At 42.4% G+C, this 20,594-nt stretch overlaps 2 protein-coding genes across 3 annotated transcripts in view; both read left to right on the top strand.

Annotated features, from left to right (window-relative positions):
* The window catches only part of CNTNAP2 (contactin associated protein 2), a 1,119,417-nt gene that overhangs the window by 436,476 nt on the left and 662,347 nt on the right, over positions 1-20,594 (top strand). Inside the window, exon 3 of the mRNA XM_082192749.1 lies at positions 4,858-5,051. Within this exon, the coding sequence (XP_082048875.1) occupies positions 4,858-5,051 (194 nt within the window). The remainder of the gene's footprint in view (positions 1-4,857; positions 5,052-20,594) is intronic.
* LOC309515199 (tigger transposable element-derived protein 1-like) lies at positions 10,878-14,263 on the top strand. Of its 2 annotated transcripts, none has more exons than XM_082192853.1 (2): positions 10,878-11,123; positions 12,265-14,263. In XM_082192853.1, exon 2 carries the CDS (start codon positions 12,530-12,532, stop codon positions 14,228-14,230), a length of 1,701 nt encoding a protein of 566 aa, XP_082048979.1. In that variant the 5' UTR covers positions 10,878-11,123; positions 12,265-12,529; the 3' UTR covers positions 14,231-14,263. The 2 variants fall into 2 exon arrangements, with proteins under 2 accessions (XP_082048979.1, XP_082048978.1); XM_082192852.1 differs by lacking the exon at positions 10,878-11,123 and having other exon boundaries at positions 12,165-12,336; positions 12,504-14,263.

Genomic DNA, 20,594 nt, shown 5'->3' with positions numbered 1-20,594 from the left:
GAGTCCTGCTTATATGGAAAATAATTTTTCTGCACCAAATGAAGGAAATAGTGAAGCTGTCACAAGAAGCCCTTCCCATAATTTTGAAGGAAAATGTCACTAATCCATTTTAAATTCTGTAATCTCAGTGCTTCAGCAGCCAGCCATTTTTTAAGGAAATATGTGGAGTGTTTATTCATTTATTGTAAATGGAGCCTTACACTGTCTACTGAGAAGTAAGTCCCACTGTATTCAATGGAGCTTACTCCCAGGTAACTGGGTGAAGACTGTGCAGCCTTACACTGCTATTCTATGCATTTTTACTCAGAACTAAGTCCCACTGAGTTCAACAGGATTTACTCTCTGAAATGTTCCTTATCCTCACAGTTATTTATATATACATTATATAAATGTATAACCCACCCCCTTTCCCCTGACATGGACTCAAGGCAGGGTACAGCTAAAATTTTATTTCATTCCATTTATCTGTTGAAGGTGTTGTACACGATCCCTTCCAGCACACATTTTTTTCTTTACAACAGTCCTGTGCGGTAGGTAAGGCTGAGAGGTTGCACTTGGCTCAAGATGACCGATGTTGATGTGCAGATGCTGCCTATATGTGCAGTGAGGTCAAACACAGGAGAAGCTTTCTGATGTAGCACAGAATGTCCCTCTTTTCATCGGAGCAATGTTGGAGGGTATGCTGCAGTAGTTGGGTGAATCTCCTGACTTTGCCTTTTCTTTTTGTAACTTCAAAGGTAAATTGTTTTTAAGCAGTATGTATTTGATTTGCTCTCTTTAATCATTTGTAAAAATGCTAGCATATTTGTGTGTACACACAGCAGGGATTGGTTCATGTTAGTGGCAGAATGTTTAGCTCTTTATATTCTGCACTGCTAAGACCTCCTCTGTGACAGGTTTTGCTCTGGAAAAAGAGGCTAGAGGCACCTATAGACTGTGATACCCAAAGGTTAAGCTGAAGAAGCAGACCTTCTGTCATCAATTTAGTGAGTGATTGCTGCTGGTGAGGCTTCCTGGGGAGCAAAACAGCAGAGCCTGCTTGAATCTCAGACAGATCTGCCTAGTAGAAAGGTCTTTTGCCACCAACAAATATGATTCTAGTGTTCTAGTAGTTTGGTTTAATTGTTTGTTTGCTTTTTTAAGCATTCAGAATATTCCGGACAAAAGTGATGTTACATCCTAGACTATCTCATAGTACTAGCTCATGCTTCGTGTGGCATCATGAATTTCAAGTACAGCCTATCAGGAAGGGAATGCAAATCCTTTTAACTAAGGCTCAAATTTTCCCAAGCAGCTTCACAAGGGAGTAAGTCTCACCAAACTCAGTGGGATTTACTTCTGAGGAAGGATGTTTGAATCTGTACATAATGCTTGTTAAAATGGTATTGCTCTTCCTGTTTGGGATACAAATTCTATACATTCTGTTAGGAATGTGTGCGTCCTGTTCTCCTTATACATTGCTACCCATAATACAAGCTTTCTTAGGCAGCAATCCTATGAATGCTTGAGAGAGAAAGACCCCACTGAACTCAGTGGCATTTATTTAGGAATAAATATTGGACTGCTCAACTCTAACATGGGTCAGTCCACAGTTTACTGTGATGGGAATGAGCTGCAGTGAGTCTTGGGTTCACAAACTGCCCCAACCCCTCTGCTTCTTTTGGCATGGCCAAAAGAAAGAGGTTGAATTTTTTTGCATCTTTTTTATAAACTGTACTGTCATTTTGTCCTTATGCAATGAACCAATTTAGTTTATTTATGATGTGTGTGAAATAATCCAGCTTCAAATAATGGGCTTGTTTGTTATGTTCAGCATTTGAATGCAAGACTAAATTATTGTTAACTGGAAAGGGGAGGACAAAGTTGTGCCAAAGGAGAAGGGAGAGGGCCATAGCTGTCAACCTTCCCTTTTTTGTGGGAAATTCCCTTATTCCAGCGCCACTTCCCACTGCTTCCCGCTGCTATCCTGGATTGTTAGATATCCCGTAGACTGTCCCCGGGACAGGTGAGGCTGCTGATCCCTTATTTTCAAATCTGAAAGTTGACAGCTATGGGGAGGGCTGATGTGTGAGTCTCACTGCGGTTTGTAGATGTCATGATAATCAACAGTTTAGCAGGATGCGTGAATTGGCTCTCTGGCTTGTGTGCCCAGGCGCAGTCCCCCCCCCCTTCTGGGAGCCAGACCTCAGGATCAGGGAATAGGCATGACAACATATTTGATATTAAAATGGCCACAACTTTATTAAATTTCAGATGTAGGAAACCTTGGCTTAGGCATTGGGTGTGTATCCCTCTCAGCCCCCAGCTGGAGGGTCTGAGGCAAGACAGGGTCAATTCAGGAATGTGGGACACCGCAAAATGTGTTTACACAGCTGACTGCCTCCTGCATACTGAGGGGAGCTCTATGGCCCGCCGCTGTGTGTTTGTGGTCAGCAACTCGCTTCAAGACCCCTCTAACAGGGAACCCTGATATCGCCGCCACAAAAGGGGTGAGTCACCACACCACCCCTTCTTCGATTGTTAGACTAAAGGATTCCACCCAAGGCCTAAAACCGCCAAAGTTGTGACAATTGCTATGGGGAAGGCTAAACCTGCAGAGCAGGGGAAATTCCTTCCCGACTTTGAATAAAACAGCAACCATCTTCTGACCGTAGCAACACCCATGGACCTGAAGGAGAAAGGTTAGCCTGCAAAGAAGGATAACGTTAGAGGGAAAGCTGGGTGGGTGATGCTCTGGGGTTCAGCTGTGCTCCGGCCCCTTTTCCTACTTTTGGAGTAGACCAGAGCGAAGCCTGCTCCAATGCAGTCCCCTCCTCTTACCCCACCCCCCAAGCTGCTGCGGATAGGTCAAATTTGAATTTTGGGTTTGGTGGCAACCCCAGTAAGTTTATTGGCATGCTTTTGATGCTTTATTATTATAGCATTGTGTTTTTATATTGTATGCCACCCATTATTATTTCTGTGAAAGTGAAGTTTAGAAAGATTCAAATAAATAAATGTGGGAATAAAATGTCCACAGCAACTTCAAGAGACAGATCCCAAAAAAATTCTTTAAAGAGGGAGATGGTTCAAGAGAGTTTAATGTATGATGATAACAACTGCTAACTCCATTGCATTGGAAATCAGTTCATTGCCCCACCAGCAGCTATAAAACATTTGTCAAGCAAAGCTCAATGTACTTCATGATACCCCTATATGCTCAGCCAACCAAAATGAAAGTCATCCATTCTCCCCTTTATGTTTCACTGATGAAAATCTTTCAAGCTTATACATTTCAATGAATGCTACGGTGCTGCAGAGACTTTAGACGTAGATGCTCTTTCCCCTCTCACTTAATTTGAAATGGTCCTTTAATGTGGGAACTTAGGAAGGACACAGGGAATAAATCACCTGTCACTGAATTGCACTAGTCAAGCCTGACATGAGATGTTGTGGCAAATTTGTTGAAGCTTTGAAGTTATTACACTTTGACAGTTATTATGAAGGTATAAGGATATAATACTCGACTGATATATATTCACCATAACAGAGCTACTGCTGAGCTTTGCCCAAAGTGAATAATTTTGAGGTTCCTTCTAACCTGGGTGAAAGAAATTTCTGAGACACTTCAAGGGAAGCAAAATGGGTTTGATAAGACCAGCAAATCTTCAGAAAGAGGCTACACACATTCCTACTGGAAACTCACAGAAAAGAGCAGTGCAGCTTGTTGCTGAAGCTGTGTTGTGGTTCTATCGTCTGCCTCTCAGTGAAGAAATTTTCCACAGAGTGGACAAAGTAGAGCATAAAAAAATGTCTCAGAGGGAGCTTTATAAACCCCTACACCCTATTATCTTCCCAAAGGGTCTGTTTACACTGCTAGCAAGTGGCCATCTAAAGAAAAGCTAGTGTGAATTAGTACTTTTGGAAACAATGCTGCAGGAAACATCTTACACAATCATCGTGAGAATGGCTCCTGGAGCCATGTTGTGTAAGGCACCCAGTCATGTGGAGTCTGTGTGGAGTGTGAATAATTTCAAAATTTGTGAAAGTGACTTGGGTGGACCAAAACAGTCACTCTCAATTTGTCACAATTCAGCAGCTGGTAAATTGTGGGGGTGGGGGTGGGTTTGGCCATTCCTGCGGCCAAAATTCAAATGTTGTCAGGGAGGGGAAGAAGTTTTCTGTACAGTGGAGCAGAGCTTCTTGCACCCCCCCTTGCTTTATTCTTTTAAAAGCATCTGTCTCTGGCAAAAGCTTCAGTGGCATAGTAGGCAGAGAGAACTTCCCTCCTTGCCATGGCAGTTTCGAATTTTTTTTTTAAAGGAAACTTAAAAAAAAAACCAACCACACACACTTTCTGCTCTTCCCCTCAAAATGGGAAAATCAATTTACACACACTCCTCTTCCATCTCTAGCAGGTGTATAATCAGAATTAAAGTGTGGTAGTTAAGTTTTACTCAGAATAGATGCATTGAAACCAACTTAATTCAGTCATGTTCAGCGGTTTCAATGGGTGGTGTTCCACTACGTTTTATTCAGAGTAGACTTATTGACTAATAGAACGATAGAATTGTAGAGTTGGAAGGAACCCCAGGGGTCATCTGGTCCAACCCCTGAAATGCAGGAATTTCAGCTCAAGCATCCATGACAGGTGGCCATCCAAGCTCCACTTATAATTCCCCAAGGAAGGAGAGTCCACCACCTCCGGAGGGAGACTCTTCCACTGAAATTAGGTAATATGGCAAATTTTTACTAACGTCTACTCTGAGTAAATCTAAGTGGCATGCCACCCACAATCTTTCAGCTGTGGTAATTTCCAAGAAAGCTCTGTTAGGTATTAAACAGTGTAAATACCTGTCTTTCCATCTAACTTCTCAGGGGCTGGAGGCTGGTGTCCGTCAGACAGTGATCATTACCAGTGGCTGCAAGTGGATTTTGGCAACAGGAAGCAGATCAGCTCCATTGCTACTCAAGGCAGATACAGCAGCTCTGACTGGGTGACGCAGTACCGGATGCTTTATAGTGATACAGGGAGAAACTGGAAGCCATATCACCAAGACGGAAATGTCTGGGTAAGTGATTTGCCCAATGGCACGACATTGCTCTCTGTTGATGTTCTTGAAATATACCTTATTTCACCGGGAATCTAGTGGGCTGTGTTGAGGGTTGACTCTGAAATCAGGTATGTTTCCTTCCACACAACATAGCAGACTGTCTTCCTGCCCTGTGGATGGAGTTACATTTGTTTTCTGAACACGTTGTGATGGGATTCGTGTCTGATAGTATTTTGTCTCTTATGGGGTAAAGGGTCATGTTTTCAGGAATGAGTGGATATAAATATGAAATTCATGAAAATGTAGAAAAATATTTTAATCTAGAAAGAAGTGCAACAAATGGGAAGCGTGGCAGAGGTTTATAACATGGTGGGGAGAAAGTGGAGAGAGAATTTTCCTTTCTTTCATATGGCTAGAACTCCAGTTCATCCAATGAAAACAATCTGCAGGAAATTTTCAAAGGGACAGAGCACTTTAGAGAGACAATAGTGATTAGGGTTTTTATTTTAGAAAAAAGACCAATTGAGAGACTCCTTTATAAAATTATGCATGGTGTGGGGAAAGTAGAGAGAGAGAGAAGTTTCTCCTCTCCCATTATACTGGAACACAGAGACATCCAATGTAAGTGGTGGCAGGAGAGGCAGGGCAGGCAAAAGAAAGCCATTTACAGAAATTACTACCGCAGGATGTGGTGAGGGCCACTAAAGTAGATGGCTTCAAAATGGGATTTGGCAAATTCATGGAGGGAAAAGGCGTCAGTGGCCGACTCTGTCCAGCCTCCAGTTTCAGAGTCAATACTGGTTGCTGGGGAAGAACAGAGGGAGAGAGCTATCTTCACGCTGTACCTCTGGGCTTCCCAAAAGCATGTGATTGATGGACTACTGCAGAAAATAGTGTTGTGGTACATGACCCCAGTCAAGCTTGCAAAAATCTATCATTTGCCCGATAATAAATGTTGGAAATGTAAAGAAATTGAAGGTACATTCTTTCACCTTTGGTGGACGTGCCCAAGGATTAAGGCTTTCTGGGAAATGATCTATAATGAAATGAAAAAGGTATTTAAATATACTTTCCTGAAGAAACCAGAGGCCTTTCTTCTAGGCATTGTCGGCCAATTGGTGCCAAAGAAGGATAGAACATTTTTTATGTATGCTACAACAGCAGCAAGATTACTTATTGCAAAGTATTGGAAGACACAAGATTTACCCACTCTGGAAGAATGGCAGATGAAGGTGATGGACTATATGGAACTGGCGGAAATGACTGGCAGAATCCGAGACCAGGGAGAAGAAATGGTGGAAGACGACTGGAAGAAATTTAAAGACTATCTACAGAAATACTGTAAAATTAATGAATGTTAAAATGATGTTGGACTGAAAATAAGTGGTTTTGGTATTAAGGATTAAGGTTTATAAGAATATGTAAATATAGATAGTTATATGGATGAAAATTTATAGTTATAATAGGTTAAGAATATAGAGTAAAGATAAATGAAAGAGGGTAAGGATTTGCTGAAAGGACTTTGTAAACGGGAATACAAAAAGGGGAGGTATGAGGAGGTCAAGGAAATAAGCAAATGAACCCAAAGATATTGAAAAATTGATATTTTTTTTAAAGATTCCCCCCCCCCTTTTCCCCCTTCTTTTTCTACTTTTTTGAATGTCTGTTTTTGGGATTTTTTATCACACTGTTTTTCTTTTCTGTAAAATCTCAATAAACATTTTATAAAAAAGAAGAAAAAAAGAAAATAGTGTTGAACAAGGTGGACTTTGGGGTTAGGGCTAGGGTCTGATCCAGCAGGGTTATTTTTATGTTCAGAATTTGGTACTACATGAAAAATCCAGCAGTTCGAGAAGCTCATCTCACTTTGAATGAAAAGGAAGCTTCTACACCTTAAATAACCCTGGGGATAAGCTTAAAAGCATGTGACTAATTTTTGGTAGGATCCATAACGCCAACGCTGGGGTCACTTTCCCAGTGGTTAGAGGCACCTTGCACAACTCCTGGATTCTTCCCATGACAAGCAGCAGAAGAAGAAATTAAACAAATTGAGCTAATATTCACAAATGTGCTTATTTCACATAATTTATAGAAACTGTGACATTCAGCATTTCTTGGTGCAGCATTTTAGAATTACTGTTTTTAAAGTATAGAGTATATATTTAGCCTCACATAGTACCTTGCTGGGCTTGCTGCACTCTCTTCACAAACCTAAAGCACAGTGATTCCTTGGTAATGGCGTACATATCTCGACTTAAATGAGAAAGTAGAGGAACAAGAAACTCAAAGTGCAGAGTTCAGCAATATTCGTGCAAAAGCAGTTTAATATCAAATGAAACAGCCAGGGGACAAAATCTGGGAAATGAAGGAATGAATAATAACGAATGAGCAGCAGTTTGGGAGCATGCAGTGGGAGGGAGCATGGATATTCTGAGCAAGTAATTTTTAAAAAAGATATCAAGGAGAACAAACTGTGACAATCTCCATAAAATGTTGAAATGACCCTTTTCTGTATGCATTAGGGAAAGAAGTTCTATAATTACCTGCTAGGTAAGAAAGAAATCGAACATCACACAGTGAGATGGAGTACTTTCAAGGTGAATTTAGAGAAAGCTTTCTGTTTCTGCAAAGGAAGCTTTCTGCCTTTACCCTCTTGTGCTTTGGGATATGTTCCGTTTTCTTTGATTGCTAATAACATTAGTGAGGCTCTTCTCTTGTATGGAATTGGTTTCTTCTTGCAACTTCATGTAGAGTATGCTGAAATTCAGATTTTTCATCAGCAAACTTTGGATATTTTGGGAAAGGATATGAAGTCCACCTATAGTATCGTACATGCCTGTACTCCAACGTAAGGATGTACATAAGTCTGATGTAAATACATACATACACTTTCCATTTATGCTGACTTATCAGGAACTGTCCTTATTTTATAGTGCTTGTCTTTGCGTAAGTTATTTTCTCTTTCATGTGTCCCCTGTCCCCGTGCTGGTATAGGAAAATAGATATATGAAGAAAACATGTTGTCTTTCAAGGAAGCAAGTCTCCCGCCTTTTTATATAATAATTATCCCTTGCTAAATATTTAATGAATGAAGTGTGAAAGCACATGCACAAGTTCCACTATCAATAAACAGTGGCTGCAGACCCTGGCCTAAGTTAAACCTGCTCATCTGGGTGGAAGACTGGGTTGGTATTTCTCACACTGCCACTGCATCTTACAAAAATGACCATGTTGACAGGACATGCAGAGTTGAAGCATTCATAGTCTTACATAATTTAAAACCATCCATGCTATTGTCGTGATTGATAAATGAAATGTTTATTAGCCAACACAATAAAAAATGGACAAATTGCATGAACATACGCAAAATGCTTCAAACAGATGCACACAATTCTGAAAAGTGAAATTAAATCATTTTTAATTTGGCAGATAATGAAAGGGATTTGCTAAAAGAACAAAATACTTGCACATCAGAAGAGTTTAGTGCTCTAATTTTGGTATTTGCTTCAAAAGTAACATATTAACATAGTCAACAAAGCTGAACAAATTACTGAAAAGGTACTTACTCAAACCTTTCCATTGCTTTGATTATAATAACTCTTGGCACAATTTAACTTCTCTTTCTTTGCCTTCATTATCCTCGGCTTTATTTGTCCTCCCTGATATTTAACCTGATTGACTACCATGTTCCACGTGGTTTTGTTTAGGAATGTTAGTGACATAACAAGGAGAAAGATTCTTGGGTACAACAGGGGTACTTAACAAAACAAATATGGTTTAAAAATACCAGAAATAGGAGAGAAATAATGCAGTTTCCTGTCTCAGTTGCAGACTCACTGAGGTGGCCAGTTTGCACATTCAGAGCAGCACTTGGTACAATCCCAAACTGTACCACCTCCAGAGCACTTCTGGCAGATTGGAAGTCCTTCATTTTAAGGGAGATGTTTAGATGGGGACACGCTCCAGCCAGTTCCTCCCTTTATGAAGGTTCACAGGTGGTATGTTTTTTATTCTATTTAGACCATTTCTATACTGCCTAATATGTAAAGAATATTTCTAAGCAAAACAGGCAACTTAAACAACAGCAAATGTTTCCAAAAATAGCCTGTTACATGTACAAACGGTACATTAATACAAAATTACCAATAAATACAGACCAATATCAGTTCCTTTCCCTTCTGACTCACCTTTGTTCTCGGGTTCCTGGCTCCTACAAAGGACTGCACCCATCCACCCTGGCTCTTAGCAGGGCCTAAACAAACACAGCTGACCCACAAAATCTCACAAAGGAGGATTCTTGGAAGCAACTGTTGTCGCTCAGTCTAGTCTCTCTCTCTCTCTCAGCTTCCTTTTATATGGGCAGCCACCAAGGTGCATGGAGCTTCCTCAGGCTGCCCACCACAGCCGTCACCTTCACTCTCCTCACCCAGCTCCAGGTGGAGCAGGTTTGTTGAGTTTCCCAGTGGGTCCAGTGAATGGCAAGTAGCTCACCCCTCCACTCAGCCATGGGGTATTATATGCTCACCCAAAGTAGATGCCAAAACTGTTGTGGTGAGGCAGAAGATACCAGCTTAAAATCAATCCAGGCAACATGTGCATGCCTGTCCAATAGGAAAGGCTATGGTTGTTATGGAAATGCTTTATGAGTAATTTGTGAATAATTTGTAATTGGGCAACATGGACTCTATGATTCTATGATTCTATGTCAGGAGTGCTCTGATGGGGTTTCCTGCTTGGCAGGGGGTTGGACTCGATGGCCCTTGGGGTCTCTTCCAACTCTAGGATTCTATGATTCTATGACTCACTGAGAGACCCCAGCAATGCTAACACTACATTATGTTTTTAGATATGTGAAAATAAGTGTTAATAAACTTCACAAAAATAGTTTGTATGCTTCTCCAGCACATTTTCTTCTCTTTTCAGCCCCTAGAATGAGAAACTTAAATGCCAAATCTTCTCCCAGATTGCAGTGTATACAGATAGTAGAGTGATTAGATTTACACATGACTTTCATTATAGCAAAAGGTCAATGTATGATCGGAATTCTCTAAACTGCCATGCTTCATCTTTTAATGTCAGGAGATATTGATGTAATGAGGAAGCCAGCTGAAGAATAATACCATCAAAAATAAGTATTTTTGATCTTTTAAAGGACTGCCAAGAATGAAAGAACTTAATAGGTGGAGATTTGATAGCTGATTAATTTGGTGCCTCTACTAACCCTTCCCCCCTACTGTTAATTTAGGAAATTAAACAGGAATAACCAAACTTTCTAACCCCTGTTGTGTGCTGCTTGGAGGCCACTGTAAGCCTCTCAATTAAGGAATAAAATGGTGGAACTAAAAATAAAAATACTCTAAACATACTGTGTGTCTGCTTACAGATGATAAAAACAGAAAGAATGCAATCAGAGTTTTTAGTTGCAATTAGATTTTGAACCAAACCTTCTCAATTAAACCTCTGTTAGCTGTGTAATTCATATCATTATGATAATTTACCGTATATTAATACATCTGAATAGCCTGAAAATTTATGGCAGTTTCTTTATACTAAACAGTTGGTGTGTACTGTCTACTTCTGGGTATGATTTTCTTTGGTGTTTCCCGTCTGCCAGTCACATCCATTTACTTTCCTGTATTTTAGCACTATATACCAACCTTCAAACCATTTGTGCCAATGCAAAGGAGATGGGTTAGACCCAGTAAAGTTGTGTTTGGCTTCCATTGAAATCAGTGGGATGGTTAGACACTGCTAACCTTTCACATTAATTTTAATCCTATACAGTGGTACCTCGCAAGACGAATGCCTCGCAAGACAAAAAACTCGCTAGACGAAACGTTTTTTCATTTTCGATTTGCCTCGCAAGACGAATTCCCCTATGGGCTTGCTTCGCAAGACGAAAACGTCTCGCGACTTTGTTTCCTTTGTCTAAAAACCATTAAAACCAAGGGTGCTTAGCTTGAGCAGCTGCAGTTGCGACTTGACTTCGAGGAGCAACTGTTAGCATGTGGTTTGGTAGCCTTTTCTCAGACTTTGCTCACTTTTGAAGCTTTTCCAAAACTTTTCCAGAACTTCTCTTGCATCCATTTGGTAAGTTAAACTTTTAAAACTTTTTTGGGGGGGTTTGGATTTTGGTTTGGGGTGTTTGGGATTCAAGGACTTGGTGTTGTGGGGGGGTTTGCGATAATCTGGGAGCTTGTGGGCCTTTTTTGGGAATTTTTATGATTTTCTGTGACCACTGGGCATGGTTGTTTATTTTCAATTTTTTTTTCTGAGTTTGAATTTCTGAGTGCTGGCTGGCTGGAGGAACAGTTGGGGAGGTTTCTGCAGGAATCTGGGACCATTTGGGGTTTTTTTTGGAATTTTTATGATTTTCTGTGACCACTGGGCAAGATTGTTTTGTTTTTTTTTTGAAAATTTTTCTGAGTTTGAATTTCTGAGTGCTGGCTGGCTGGGGGAACAGTTGGGGAGGTTTCTGCAGGAATCTGGGACCATTTGGGGTTTTTTTTGGAATTTTTATGATTTTCTGTGACCACTGGGCAAGATTGTTTTGTTTTTTTTGAAAATTTTTCTGAGTTTGAATTTCTGAGTGCTGGCTGGCTGGGGGAACAGTTGGGAAGGTTTCTGCAGGAATCTGGGACCATTTGGGGTTTTTTTTTGGAATTTTTATGATTTTCTGTGACCACTGGGCATGGTTTTTTTTCCAATTTTTTTTTCTGAGTTTGAATTTCTGAGTGCTGGCTGGCTGGGGGAACAGTTGGGGAGGTTTCTGCAGGAATCTGGGACCATTTGGGGTTTTTTTTGGAATTTTTATGATTTTCTGTGACCACTGGGCAAGATTGGGTTTTTTTGAAAATTTTTCTGAGTTTGAATTTCTGAGTGCTGGCTGGCTGGGGGAACAGTTGGGGAGGTTTCTGCAGGAATCTGGGACCATTTGGGGGTTGTTGTTTTTTGGAAATTTTATGATTTTCTGTGACCACTGGGCATGGTTGTTGTTTTTTTCCTGAGTTTGAATTTCTGAGTGCTGGCCATGTTGTTATTTTTTGAAATTTTTTTTTGTCTGGGTGGGGGAACAGTTGGGGAGGGGTTTGCAGCAGTTGGGGAGGGGCTGGGGGAGCAGTTGGGGGGGTTTGCAATTTCTGTGTTGTGGGTGGGTGGGTGTCTGTGGGAGCAGTTGAGGTTTTTGAAGACATTGGTGATTTTTGAAGCTTTTCCAAAACTTATTTTGCAGCCATTTGAGGTTTCTGAAGACTTCGGTGATTGATTGTTGAAGCTTTTCCAGAACTTCTCTTGCATCCATTTGGTAAGCTAAACTTTTAAAACTTTTTGGGGGGGTTTTGGATTTTGGATTGGGGTGCTTGGGATTCAAGGCCTTGGTTCTGGGTTTTAATTTCTGTGTGGTGGGTGGCTGGGTGCTTTTGTATTTTTTGGATTTGAAGCACATCACTGATTTTTTTTTCTGTTTCTGAGTTTACGAAGGTAAGAGCTGTGCTGCCATGGGACCTAAGAAGACTGCTGCTGCAGTGGCCGGCGAGAGGAAGAAGGAGAAGGTGACGCTGGAGATGAAGAAGGAGATCATCCGGAAGCACGACGGCGGAATACGTGTGACGGACATCGCCAGGGAGTACGGGAGGAATCCATCAACCATCGGGACCATCCTGAAGATGAGGGAGAAGATCCTGGCGACTGATGCAGCCAAGGGAGTCACCAGGATCGTGAAGAACCGCCCAGCTGTTCTGGAGGAGGTCGAGAAGTTGCTGCTCATCTGGATAGAAGAGAAGCAGCGTGCAGGGGACACAGTGTCTGAGGCCGTCATTTGTGAGAAGGCCAAGGCCTTGCACGCTGACCTCATCCGGGAGCAGCCAGGAACCTCAGCCGAGCCAGAAGACTTCAAGGCAAGCAGAGGTTGGTTTGAACGGTTCAAGACAAGATCTGGCATCCACAGCGTGGTCAGGCATGGAGAGGCTGCCAGTTCTGATGTTCCTGCGGCTGAAGACTTTGCAGCGGAGTTCCTGGAGGTTGTGAAGACGGAGGGCTACGTTCCACAGCAGGTCTTCAACTGCGACGAGACCGGGCTGTTTTGGAAGAGGATGCCCAAAAGGACTTTCATCACTCAGGAGGAGTCCAGGCTGCCTGGCCACAAGCCCATGAAGGACCGTCTGACCCTGCTCTTCTGTGCCAACGCAAGCGGCGACCTGAAGATCAAGCCCCTGCTGGTGTACCACTCAGAGAACCCACGGGCCTTCAAGAGACACAAGATCAACAAGGAGCGGCTGAGTGTCATGTGGCGATCCAACAGCAAGGCTTGGGTCACACGTGTGCTGTTTGTGGACTGGGTTAATCTTGCTTTTGGCCCTGCTGTCAAGCAGTACCTGCTGGACAACGACCTGCCGCTGAAGGCTTTGCTTCTGATGGACAATGCTCCTGCCCATCCTAAAGGCCTTGAGGTGGACTTGTTGGAGGAGTTCAGCTTCATCAACATCATGTTCCTGCCGCCTAACACCACGCCACTGCTCCAGCCGATGGATCAGCAGGTCATCGCCAATTTCAAAAAACTCTACACCAAGGAGCTTTTCAGGCGATGCTTCGAGGTGACTGACTGCACTACCATCACCCTGCAGGAATTCTGGAAGGACCACTTCGACATCGTCACCTGTTTGAAGATGATCACCACGGCCTGGAACGGGATCAGCCAGAGAAATTTGAATTGCGCTTGGCGCAGCCTGTGGCCGGACTGTGTGGCACCAAGTGACTCTGATGCACCAGAGTCAACAGTGGTGCAGGACATTGTTGCCTTGGGGAGGACCATGGGCCTGGAGGTCACGGAGAAGGACGTCTGCGAGCTGGTGGAGGAGCACGACGACGAGCTGACCACCGTGGAGCTGGTCGAACTGCAGGCAGAGGCTGCGCAGGAGCAGGCCTCACTGGAAGAGGAGGAAGCAACTGAGGAACAGCAGTCCTCCGAAAAACTGAGGGACATTTGCCTGAAGTGGAAGGAGGTGCAGACTTTTGCAGATCTACACCACCCTGAGAAGCACGTGGCACATGACGCTGGGAACTTTTATGATACGAGGGTCATGTCGCCTTTCAGGGAGCTGCTGAAAAGGCGGATGAAGCAGCAGACTATGGACAGGTTCTTGACCAAGAAGCAAAGAGTGGAAGAGGAGCCTTCTTCGAGTGGTCCCCCAGAGTCTTAGAAAATGTACTGTGCACTTTGTTGATTTTTAAATCTTTTTCTGTCATGTTTATAAAGTTAATTTATTTTCCCTTCCATTTTTGAACTGCTCTTTACAGTATGTGTGACTTTAAAGAGCAGTTAATAAACTGTTGTTGTACCAAATTTGGCTTTGTTTGGACTTTTTTTGACCATAGGAACGCATTAATTGATTTTCAATGCATTCCTATGGGATTTCGTGATTTGCAAGACGAAAAATTCGCTAGACGACAAAACTTGCGGAATGAATTAATTTTGTCTTGCGAGGCACCACTGTACCTGAATCTAATCCTATAGTTTGCAAAGAATTATTTTTATGCTAATCTTCTCTATGTCATTCCAATTTTAGTATCTGTGCTGCTGAAATGAGCACCAAAGAATTATTTTAACAACTTACACCCAAGCTTACTTTGCTGATGGCTAACAGGACAGGTAACCTTAGGAATTGAGCTTTTGTTAAATTAAGCCATGTAGATGTTGCGTCAACATTCAGCTAACAGTGGGATTTCTTTCTGTGCCTTATTTGTGGAGACATATTTCTGTTATAGATGAATTGATCTGTTATGTGCACTTGAGACTATGCATGCAAGGCATTCTTGAAAACCCATCCTACTTTGGAATTATTTGATTATCCAACGGTGGGGCAGGGAGGCTCTGAGTATGTTTTCTGAACACAATGACAGCCTCCTGTTATGAAATGCCATTATTTCATATTAAATCTCTATACATATTATCATGACTGATTTACAAGATATTCCTCAGCTTTTATACAAACTGCTTATAGCAAGCTGTTTCCATTGCGGCAAGGAAATTACCGCATGCCCTGTGTTTACACTGTACTGAGGCAGAGATACCAGCTTCAGACCTACCCTGAACGCTTTGAGTGCTAAGCCTTCCTGCCGAATGATCTGCTTTTATTTAGATGGAAAGCTTGTTCCAGTTCAAGGACTCCAAGGGGATAGAAAGATGAATTGGAGCAACACAGGAGCCTGTTTAAAGCTGCTGAACCACACCTGAATTGTATGGAAAGGTGAACCTTTTCAGCCCCCAACAATATGGTTAAGCCCTGTATTAAAAATGCTATCCATCCCCCCAGAAATTCAGGGAATTAGAGGAATGGCTTCCAATTGTGTAACTGTGCAGTCGTCATCCTTGAGGACCTCCTGTTCTGACATGAAGCTTCCTAGCCTACCTCCCCTCCCTGTCTTCATTCCAGTAGCAGATGGAAAGCTTTTATGTTTTCCTGGGCCTTTTAATTTTGTGCTTATTTAAAAAACTACTTATTTCAAACACTGCTTGCTATAATGTATTGTTGCCAGGTTGTGTTGTATTTTTATGTTTTGCTTTCCAAATCAATCTGAAGACCAGATGATAAATGTTTTCAGTAGTTAAATAAATCCTATGTAAACATAGTCAGGTATTAAATACATTAAAGGCATTAAATCTCATTAAAGGCAAGAAAGAAGATTCCACCTAAACATTAGGAAGAACTTCCTGACAGTAAGAGCTGTTTGACAGTGGAATTTGCTGCCAAGGAGTGTGGTGGAGTCTCCTCCTTTGGAGGTCTTTAAGCAGAGGCTTGACAGCCATATGTCAGGAGTGCTCTGATGGGGTTTCCTGCTTGGCAGGGGGTTGGACTCGATGGCCCTTGTGGTCTCTTCCAACTCTAGGATTCTATGATTCTATGATCTACACAATCAGGGCATGACCTGACGCTTACCATAGGAAGTAATCTATCGGGGTAGTTGTCTTTCTTTGCATTTTGCCACACACTCTCTCCATGGCAACCCTTTTGTGACTGGCATCCTCAGCATTCATATTCAAGATGTCTCCACTGGTTTAAAAAGGTTGGCAGCGCCTGCTTTAGTACACCCCCCCTCTCTTCCCAACTGGCACTGGGTAAAGCTAGAAAAAGAGGTAATAGGTGATACTGGGGAGGCTGAATAGTATTGTTCCTAAGAAGGGGCACCAGATCAGAAAAGCCATGGATTCAATAACTAAGGGTTTTAAGCTGCATATTTAAAGCAGGACAGAATTCCTTATGCATCAAGCAAGTAATGTTTGCCGTTCCAAGAGCTGCCAAAGTGCTAAGGCTGCTTTAAAAAAATAAAAACAACTCCACATAGGAGCTTCCTTGCCACAACAGGAGAAAAAAATGAGTTTAAATGAGATTAGGCCACAGCACAGCAAATAGTTTAAACTTTTTTAAAGATCTATTTTAGATGATGTGATTATATTACAACCTCAGCATTTTTAAATGGGGAGTGGACAGCAGGGGTTGAGGACCTGGGTGAAATTTAGTTAACAATGAACGAGCAGGAGCTTTAAAGGAGCGGAAAAGTCAAAGGCTAAGTCTCTCCATTTCAAGAAGGAAAAAATCACTTTGGCTCGGGCCACATCAGCAATTTCTTGTGCCTGCTGACAGGAGAACCAAAAGAATTTTGCTGATATCAAGTGGCTCTTTAATAGGGCTAAGTCCTTTACAATGTCCAGCATACCAGGTGCCGAAAAAAGTAGCTGTTAGTGAAGGGAAATAATATAGCCTTGTCAAGCAATAATGTCGTATCAGTAGGATAATGCCAGAGGAGCAAGAATTCTAGCACATCAGACTGGTCACTGCTCAAGGCAGTAGCTTTTTTTGGCCTACTCAAATGGTTCCTTGCTGTAAGGCAAATACACACCGAGAGAGAGAGAGAGAGAGAGAGAGAGAGAGAGAGAGAGAGAGACCACTCACCCATTTGATCATCTCAGTAAACAACCAAGTCAAAGTACACATAGTATAACTTCTCTGAGAAGGGGCGTTCAACTACAGCTTTGAAACCACACCACCCTATATATAGAGAAAGCTAGAGGAGTAGACAAAGCTCAATCCTTTCTCCCTGCGTGCTTGTTTTTAGAAGGATGAGCACAGTCAACATTGACATATTCTTCAAAAGCTGCCTTAAAGGAAAGGGCTGCAAGCATTTTTATGGCAGAATATAATAATTCACTCTGGTTCCTTTTCTAATGTTGGCCTATCAGGCTGCTATATTCAGCATACTTTGGTTTTCTATTTCTGTCTAATTCATCTTTTAGAAATCATTGGTGCTCTTTCAGTTTTAAGGGAGAAATAATTAAGACCATCTCAAATTAAATAATTAAGACCATTATTCTGAAGAGGAAACATAAGAAAATAAAATGTTTCTGTTCTATTCATACAATATCCTCTTGCTTCATCAAACTGCTCATATATTTTAAAAGTTAGGAGCTTTCTCTTGTACGAATCATCTTGCAATAGTGTAATGACTTTAACATCCACAATTGTGCTCAATAAAAATATGATTTGGTGTTGTCCAAGTTTAAAATGTTTCACATTACAGTGGTACCTTGGTTTACGAACTCAATCCGTTCCAGAAGTCCGTTCTGAAACCAAAGCATTCTTAAACCAAGGCGTGCTTTCCCATAGCAGCAGGGGACGCAATTTACAAATGGAACACACTCAGCAGGAAGCAAAACATGTTCTTATTCCAAGGCAAAGTTCACAAACCAAAACAACTACTTCTGGGTTTGCAGTGTTCTTAATCCAAGTTGTTCATAAACCAAGCTGTTCTTAAACCAAGAACTTGCATGGCGAGTCCCCCCCCCCCGTGGAAATAAAGACACATGACACAGTTATTAAGGTTAATGGGCTAAATAAGGCCACAACTTTATTGGTTACAGGTAATGAGCGGTATTGGCTTAGGCATTGGTCCTAACCGGTTATATCCAACTCCAGCCCGTCTGCTTGAAGTCCAGGAAGGGTTAACCACCAGTAGGGGGAGTCCTGCTGATGCACATCAACTAGGAACTCCCCCGGGGTCACTGTTAGGGGGCCTGCCTTAGGCCCTCACCTCCCCAGGCTTAGACAGGGCCACGTCCCCTGGAATCCTTTATCGGACTGCCCTTCAATATGCGGGGCAGCTGATGGCGCTTCCTCCCCTCTTCCATCTACAAAACAATACCAGTACCAATACCAAGAAAGTTGTGACGATTTGCTACGAGGTAGGCGAAAACCAAGTGGCTGGTGCGGTGCCAATTTGCCAAGTGGAAAAATTCCTACCAGGTTCCTCAACGGCGACCAACCAAGGTCCATAGTAAGGTCAAGGGATGAAAACCTTAAAGGGCGGGAGGGTGGGAAACAGGAACAGCTGGTGAGCAGGAAAAGAGGGAGATCCCTGGCTGCACCTGCGTTCAAATCGGGCAGGCCATGCCCCCAAAGCCAGCTGATTGGCTGGCCAGGAGGTGACGCGGCCGGGGATTCCCCCAATCGCGTGTGGGGGCCGTGACACCCGCAATTCCACCTCCTCTGCAGGGCGGAAGTGGCTTTCTTAAACCAAGGTACCACTGTATTCCAGTGATTGTCCACCTTAATTCAGTGGAGTTTAGAAGAATAGAATCATAGAGTTGGAAGGGATCATCTTCCAACCCCCTACAATACAGAAATATACAGCTGAGCTAAACAAGGATTGAGCTCACAACCTTGACATTATCAGTGCCACTATATATCATTCTATATCCCCATGCAGAGGAAACAGCTAATCTTAAAAGGACTCTAGCATTTGTATGATGTGTGGGCACATCGTGTCGTTCCTTTAATTTTTCTGTAGGCCGTAGTGAAGTCATTACCTAATTTTACAGAATAGCTTTTTGAGACTGAGATCTGAACAATAAAGTTTCATTTTATTTGTTATACTGGAGATGGGTGACAGAAGCACTGCAGTAGATATATTTCAGACCTTTTTCTGCCTTAGGTTCACTCTTTCTCCCCAACCAAATTAGAGATGGTAGAACTAATAAGCAAAAATGGTGTGAGGTGACTTCGTTCCCGGGGGGTTTCTCTAGCTCAAGACTTCTGGGTTCATCTTATTGGGACTTTCTGGGAAGTATAGAGAAACCTCTTGTGTCCTTTTGTTCCTCAGACTAGCTTGTGGCAAAAACTCTCTGCTGCCCTTCTTAATTTGAGACAAATTGTAGCTCATGGGGCTTGTTTGCGAGTGTTGCCTGTTTTAGCATTTTCCTGGGTCTTTGGAGCAGCTAGCAAGCCAAGAGCCCTGCACCAAAGAAGTTGCTATCCCATAATAGCCTTCATTGTTGAACCTTTAAACAGGCTGTGGGAGAAGAGATTACCTTCATACATTCCAAATCTCATGCATCATGTGGCAGAATTGCCTTTTATCATGCATGTGGCAGAATTGCCTTTAATCTGCCTAGCCATAATAAATCAGTTATCAGTAAGTGTACACTTAGAAATGTAATGTCTGAAGTGGCTTTATAAGACGGAGAAGCTGTTTATAATCATATAGCAGAAAGTCATGGTTTCACAGTGGGAAATAGGGATGCTTGAGGAATTTATCTTTGCAAATTACCGTATTTTTCGCCCTATGGGACGCACTTTTCCCCCTCCAAAAATGAAGGGGGAGTCTGTGTGCGTCCTATGGGGCAAATACAGGCTTTCGCTGAAGCTTGGAGAGTGAGAGGGGTCGGTGTGCACCAACCCCTCTCGCTCTCCAGGCTTCAGGAAGCTATCAGCAAGCCTGGGGAGCCCGTGGGAGTTCCCGCAGGGCTCCCCACGCTGCGGATAGCAGCCTTCCGCTGGGCGCGCGGGACGCCCTAAAGCAGATTTTTCCAATTTCGCTTATTTCACCCCAAAAAAACTAGGTGTGTCCTATGGGACGGAGCGTCCTATGGGACGAAAAATACGGTAAGATGCAAACTCAACTGATCCATGTCTCCCAAACTAATGTGTGTCTTGGGATTTAGTGGGCCACCTCCTTTTTTCACTTCCTCTTTGTTCCACAAATATGTTTAGAATGTGCATTGTGAAATAAAATATGTTCAGAAATGTCATTTTTGCAATAAAATACTTTTAAACACATTAATTTTGAGACCAATATTTAGAAATATGTGTTGAAATATGATCTTTGTGCAGGTCTTTTTAAAAATTATAGATTAAAGTGGAACCAGGCCAGAACAGGTTTATGAGTGAACACGTGTGAAAGTGTCACACAGCAGCAATAGATTTCCCCATCCCTAGGGGAAAGCATTGCATGCTACTGAAAAAGTTCCATTGGTGGAGGTGGGGTCACAGGGGAAGGGCTTTCTTGGTAGCTGCTTCCAAACTCTGGAACTCCTTTGCTGGAGAAGTTAGATGGCCTCCCTTCTTGTTGTCCTTCCACTGTCAGGTGAAGAAGACCTTCCTGCTCAAACAGGCATATGGGACTGGTGAGAATTATATATAATTCTTAGTGAGAATGGTAATATTTTATATTATTTCCATAAGATGGGGATGGGGAATGTTATGGGAATCTAGCTTGCATCAGCCCCAGACA

Source organism: Podarcis vaucheri, assembly GCF_965113315.1.
Source record: "Podarcis vaucheri genome assembly, chromosome: 12".
NCBI classification, from domain to species: domain Eukaryota; kingdom Metazoa; phylum Chordata; class Lepidosauria; order Squamata; family Lacertidae; genus Podarcis; species Podarcis vaucheri.
This window is presented reverse-complemented; position numbering and strand designations above follow the sequence as displayed.